At 38.3% G+C, this 6,965-nt stretch overlaps 1 protein-coding gene across 24 annotated transcripts in view; it reads right to left on the bottom strand.

The window, feature by feature from the left end:
- Positions 1-812: 812 nt before the first annotated feature.
- CREM (cAMP responsive element modulator) overlaps positions 813-6,965 on the bottom strand; it is a 62,566-nt gene continuing 56,413 nt past the window's right edge. For 13 of the 24 annotated variants that reach the window (XM_069458932.1, XM_069458940.1, XM_069458936.1 and 10 more), the window contains 2 exons: positions 5,741-5,897; positions 813-2,607 (listed from right to left, as the gene is read on the bottom strand). In XM_069458932.1, coding sequence (XP_069315033.1) covers positions 2,463-2,607; positions 5,741-5,897 — 302 coding nt within the window. In that variant the 3' untranslated portion in view covers positions 813-2,462. The remainder of the gene's footprint in view (positions 2,608-5,740; positions 5,898-6,965) is intronic. The other 11 variants (XM_069458931.1, XM_069458937.1, XM_069458938.1 and 8 more) reach the window with 2 other exon arrangements.

Raw genomic sequence — 6,965 nt, 5'->3', positions numbered from 1 at the left:
AGGGCTCCCGCTGCTGAAGAGCCCCCGTGCAAGTCTGGCTCACTCCCTGGACTCCCTGCTGTGCGACGTAATAAACTTTCCTTATTGTTTAAACCACGGGGGGGGGGGGGGGTCGAGAAGGGAAACTTCTGTTATTTGTGGTCCCCAGGAATCGGATACAGTCCCGTTCTCTGAAGCAACACAACCTGTTATAGAGTGCACAGGTGCACCCACTCCTGCATTCTCTCTTCCTCCCTTTTTAAAGGAAACTAACGCTTGGGTGAGTTCCAACTTGACCTCCCCCCACCGCCCAGGCACGTGCTCCTTGGAGCAGCGCGCATGCTCTGTGTTCCCTGTCAGACACCCTCCTGCCCCCCGCTGCCAATCACTCACTTCGAGGCCCAGTTGGAAATCTACTTCACACATCAAGTTTCTTTCTTAATCCCTGCCTGCATCTTTCTAGAATTCTAGAATTCATGTACTGCCTCTGACTTGTAAGTTACGTCTGGCCTGCTGATTCTGTGACCTCCGTCTTCACGTCTACCCCCTCCAAGTCCACGGCTGATTTACACGGGCTGAAGGAAGGAAGGAACGAGCACTGAGCAACTACTGCCCTTCACCTGAAACCTGGGGGTGTCCTTCCCTCTTTCTCTTCCTTGTCGTCTTTCCTCATCTGACTCCTCTGTAGAAGAAAAGATAAAAACTGACATAAAAGAAATTCAGAGCTCAGACTCCGAAGGAAGAATAAATATTTTTAAGGAAAGCCAAACATGACAACACCCTAGTTTCTGAGAAACACAGATCAGGGAAAGAATTCCAGCGAGCGGGGGCAGCAGCAGTAGGAACCACCTCCTATTGTGGCACCTCCCAGCACACGCCGAGCAGTTCCACTCGTGACGCCGGGCAGGGAGGGCGGAGCCGGCATTCTTAACAAAGCAGAAGTTACAGCAGACAGCATAACTGCCTCTGGCGCACAGTCGGCATTCAAGAAATGTTAGTGACTGAGAGGTGACAGAGCATCGTGTGGTTAGGGCGTCGGGCTTATACCTTGAAGCTTTTTATTATAAAACAGGTTGAGATGCAGATACCAGTAATGAAGTGAAAAATACAATTTTGCGTTGTTTTTGCTTTTACTTTAAAATCCCTGTGGGCAGGAGATCTCCAGACCAGCTACAGAAAGGCCCAGTCCGTTTCCAAGGCTGCATCTCTGATCACTGTGTGCTCTGCTGTGTGCAAAGCTCTGGGCCATCCTCCTTATATGGCAAAAAAAAGCATTTGCAAGGACACGAGCCGGTAGAGAAATCAGTTTGTACCCTTGAAGGTATGCAATACAATTCTAATAGGCTTTTAACTCATTCCAGATTTGTCACTTTCACTAGGTAATATCAAACTGACACTAAGAACTTCTGCAAGATCTTTTATATTACACAATAGAGTTAAAAAACTGTAGCAAATGTTCAGATATTTAAATGAGCACCAAACACTACAAAGTGCAACCAACATGGTTCTATTAAAAACTCTCTTCAACTGTGGCGTTCAAGAACAGCAATACAATATTTTCTTTAAAAAGCAACTAATATAAAAATCCGCAAATGCCATAAATTCATTTCTAGGCTATTATTCTCATAGAGGCATGTCATCAGATATACTTTCCTGAGGTATGTTTTGTGGTTTACTTTTATTGTACTGCTGGATGCATTATTTTTGATCATCCTTCCCTAAAATGATTTTGAAAGACCTGCAAAAAAGTTTATTGCATAGGACACTATTCATGACACAGAGGTTGGGAACTGCAAATAGGTGGCATTGGAACAAGTCTTACAAATAATTGCATTTTTTAAGAATTTGTTACATACATTTTTTTTACAGTTTGTCTCTTTAAAAAAAAACTGAAGTTATAGCTAAGACTTAACTACGTACAGTGAAGCATTTTAGGAATGTTAAGAGATTAAAGAATAGATGAATGATAAAAAGGAAAAAAAAGCCATAATTCTTGCCGGCTATATATTGTATTGCCTTCAAAAGTAACTGTACATGTTGTAATCAGTTCATAGTTAAATATTTCTACTAATCTGTTTTGGGAGAGCAAATGTCTTTCAAGGTTTCAAGTTCCTCTATAAGCTTCTTGTTCTGGACTTCCAGCACGGCCACTCGACTCTCCAGACATTTGACATATTCTTTCTTTCGACGTCGACATTCTTTTGCAGCTTCCCTGAAAAGAGTAGAAGCAAAAGGGCAAACGAAACATTTTTGGCATGCTATTGACAAACAGGGTGAAGTAAGCGTGGTAAATACGATCACGGTTGCATTCCAAATCTTGGAACGAACGACATTCCCAATTCAATTTCAAACACTAAGCCAAACTGGATTCTTAAGGGGTCACAAGTGTCCCTTCCATAAAAGTCCACATGGCAATTAGTAGAACTGCTGCATCTCCTGCCTTGATTAGAGTTCATAGTAAACAAGGTCCAAGTCAAAGACAGTTACTCTGCTTTATGGCAATAAAGATCTTTGAGGGCCTTGAGTTCCTCAATCAGAGTCTTGTTTTGGTTTTCAAGCACAGCCACACGATTTTCAAGACATTTGACATATTCTTTCTTCTTCCTGCGACACTCCCGGGCAGCTTCCCTGGAACCAACACAAGGCAAATGACTGCAGGAACAACCTTCCAGCACAATCCAGAGTGGCTCAATGAACTTCTGCCCCCCAAACTCAACAACCAATCAATCCTAGTAAGGTTTGCACAAAGCCACACAACAATGTAACCAGGCACGTGCCTTTTTGTAAGATGACTGTTAGACAACAAGAACGACTTAAGAGGACAATCAATTTGCCTAGCATTCATCGAAAATGGTGTTTTCTTAGGGCACACATTCTGTGATAACAATAACCAGAATTGTTTTCGGTAAACTGCAACAATAGGACCACATCCCCAAGGAGAATTTCTACAAAAACATTTATAGATCCTTTTAATTCTCTTAATTATTTGTCTGTCAAGAGCCCATATTCCATCACAATGAGTGAATTTGATTTGACCAAAAATGATTATAAGAATTAATCCTCAAAAAACTTAAATGTCAACATTGGAGATTTTTACTCTTCAAGACTAAATCTCAGTAAAACAAGATCAGTCACCACTGCAAGACACCATTTATTGGCTAGAAAGCACAACATGGATAAATTGTAACAAAAAACAAAAAGATGTACATTTTTATAAACCAAAATGAAATGGACACTGCTTCTGAAAATTAAAAAGGGAAAGAAGGGGGTTACATAACACAACACTCAATAATTCAGACAATTGAAACCCACCAATGTGAGAACACCATAATTAAAATTATGAAAAGGAAGCTACAGAAGAACTCAGGAGTATATTTCAATCATCTAATCACATGCATTTAATGTCCAATATACTGAATTTTAAAGCACTGTAAGCCCAAAGCAAAGAACAGACCAGCAGCCAAAGCAACAACGCAAATACATAGATGAGTTGAGTTAGTCATTTTCATGCATAACCCACCAAAAACCAATAAATATAGCCAATATTTTCTCTTTTTTTTTTCCTCAGGGAGGGAGGGAGGGGATGGCAACTACTTTAATTAACTCCTCTGTAGAAGATACCCTCTGATAACAGCCTTATTTTGAAGTGTTCAATTCCATGCCTATGGGGTACGTCACCCTTCGCATCAAAAAAGTCTGTATTGAAACAGATGTTATCATTCAAATATATTTTAACAAAAGTAGTGTTCAATGTCTAAACACCAGTTACTGTAATGTACAGCATTTCTGTAATCCTGAACTAGTGCGATGCATACAACAGATCTGGCCAATTGTTTTATTTTTAGGATAGTTGACGCACACTAACTGGATATCTGTGTTTTCTCTATGGGGAGCAAGAGTCAGCAGAAAAGAAACCTTGAAATTCCAATGAACTGCAGGAAAAGATCAACCCCTGCTTCCTAGCCAAGAACAATGCACTCACCCTACGAACTCAGAAAGTTCTCAGACTTCTCAACTGGTTAGCAAAAAACTAAAAAAATGTAGAAGTGAATTGAAATGTGATACTATAGCAATTAATTTAATCTAAATGATACACAGGGGAAAAATTCAGAATAAATTCCAACACACAAATTTGCAAGTTTGGGAACGTAATTCAACTCTTTTCCACAAAGGAACTAAAATCATTTATGAATACCATAGTTTTCACGATTAAAATCATCATATTAAATTCCAGACCTAGAAGGAAGATAGTCATTTTACAAACAAGTTATCATTAAATATAAATTTTACATACCGAACAGCAGTGTTGTAGGGTGTTTAATTTTTAAAATTTTTATTTACCAAGATATTTATTATAAATACCCATACTTCATATTTTACATTTGTATGTGTGTGCACGTGTGCATGCATGTTACCAGGGTCAAAATGTTCCAAGCACAAAGCTTTAGATGATCACATCAGTAGATGGTACATTTGTAAGTACTTCTCAGCTATGGAAAACACCTGTTTCTTCTATTAATAGTTAGCTCAGTTTTTAGGCCTTGCATCTGTCTGGATATATCCTCAGCATGCAGAGGAAATACATGGCCAAGAGGAAAAACTAACAAGGGTGTAAAGAAATAAAAACTTGGGGGGGGTGAAAAAAATAAAAATAAATAAATAAATAAAAACTGTTGCTGGATTGATAGAAATATAATTAAATATCTATTTTTGAAAATCAGATTAATTTTCACCATTTTCCATAATGAAAACTAAACCAAGAAATAATATACAAGTTAAATAAAATAAAATTTAAGTTTAAATTTTTTTAAAAAATTGGAAAATAGCATTTTATGATATACTTACTGCTTAAAAAGTAAAATTACAGAAATATGGGGCAAGAATAAATGAGAGAAGGGCCAGGCGTGGTGGCTCACACCTGTAATTCTAGCACTTGAGGCCAGGAGTTAGACACTAGCCTGGGCAGCATAGTGAGACCCCATCTCTACAAAAAGTTAAAAAATTAGTTGAGTGTGGTGGTGTGTGCCTGTAGTCCTAGCTACTCAGGAGGCAGTGCCAGGAGGATCACTTGAGCCCAGAAGTTCAAGGTTGTAGTAAGCTAATGATTACACCACTGCACTCTAGCCTAGGCAACAGAGTGAGACCCTATCTCCAAAAAAAAAAAGAGTAAGCAAGAGAAAATGAGAGACAGCAGAGTGGAAGTACATACACTGTAACAGTAGGTATCTCTAAGTGGTGGAGCCATAGTGATTTTAATTCTTTTTGTTATTTTATATTTGCACTTCACTAGAATTTATCAAAATAAATATGTATTTCAGCATAATAGAGAAAAAGCAAAATTCCAAAATAGATCAAAGCAAACGACATGTAAAAACTTTAAAAATGCTTACCTCACACAGATTTGTATTGCTTATAAAGAAGCTAAAAAATTATACTTATGGCCTACTTTACAAATACCAAAGACAAGATAAATATTTGTAATAAAGACTTTGCATCATTATTTAAAAAACGAATGTATTTTTTGGACATTACAACACAGAGGGATGTACTTGCTGCTGATGAAATGGTTTCATGGCTAGAACTCTGACTAGAAGACAATCTAATTAGCAGCACATGCAGAGCACACACAGACCCACACGAAATGCCACATGACACTTAGCTTCGGACAAACAGCTTAGGAAGAGTGTAACTTTTTTAAAGCCCCATAGTATTTAATCATGTGTCCTAGAAGTGGCTGCTGACTCCTCGGGAAACATCTTACCTGTTTTTCATTAGCCTCAGCTCTCGTTTGCGTGTTGCTTCTTCTGCTAGCTGCTGAGGACTGTGCAGACTTCCTGGCGAGGCAGCCATCACCACTCCCTGAGGCAAAGCAGTAGTAGGAGCTCGGATCTGGTAGGTTGGCATGTCACCAGTGGTGGCTGCAGTGAAACAAAATATTCCAAGCTTATATAAACAATTCACAGTTTGATATTTTACACAAAATTGGCCTGGAAATAATACACTTTTTACATATCATAAGAGGGGGTCATGTATAAGATGATTATTCTGAGCATTATAGGAATCTTACACACCAAAGATTTTGTTCAGCATTTGGAGCAATGACATTTATCGTACCCTACACATTTCAGGTAGAAAAACATCCTAATGTATTTTAGACAGGTTTTTATCAAAGGCTAAAGTACACAGGCTTTTCAACTGATAGTTTATTTAGCCTTAAATCGGGAGTGTGCTGATAAATATTTAAGAAACAGCTCTTTGGGGGAGGGGAGAGAAAGCCTTGATCTATAGTGTTTGATGATTCCATGATGTCAATACGTCCACCATGGCTTATTTCAAGCTGTCAATGTGACTTCCCGGACTGTAGAGCTGGAAAGAGACATGCACTAAGTAGCACACCATGCACACAAAACAGATGTGAATAACTGCAAAAGCACAGATAAAATAATTACAAATGATGAGTTTTGAGTACTGATGTTGTTTTTAATGTAATTTATTTAAGGGTTTATGTGTGTGTGTGTGTATGTGTCTGTATATATGTATATTTAATTTTTAATAATGGTTGTTTTAACAACCAGCTCACAAAGAGGCTGACACTTTAACAATTGGTTCTAGCAAGCCAGTGGGAGCTGGCTCTAGCACAGCACTGCAAAAATTTTAATTAAGCAGAACATCTCCATCCTCTGAATATTTCAGCTAAGAGATTTTCCTAGACCCTAAATCATGTCTGACATAGTTACTGGATGTCTTTAAATGCAAATCCTCTTCCCAGAAAATGCTTGGAGCACTGGGAGGACTCTAGTTCACTATAAGTTTCAGTTAAAAAACCCCAAAAAGCAAAAAAACAGCAGAGCTCTACTTAAAACTGGTTTCTCTGGGGAAAGGTAATTTTTGTCTTTCTTAGGTTTCCTGGGATAATCATACATTTCTAAGTATTCATTTATTAAAAATATTTTCTAAGTATAGTGTACTCATACAGTTAGAAGATT

This window comes from Eulemur rufifrons, chromosome 25, assembly GCF_041146395.1.
Source record: "Eulemur rufifrons isolate Redbay chromosome 25, OSU_ERuf_1, whole genome shotgun sequence".
Classification (NCBI taxonomy): Eukaryota; Metazoa; Chordata; class Mammalia; order Primates; family Lemuridae; genus Eulemur; species Eulemur rufifrons.
This window is presented reverse-complemented; position numbering and strand designations above follow the sequence as displayed.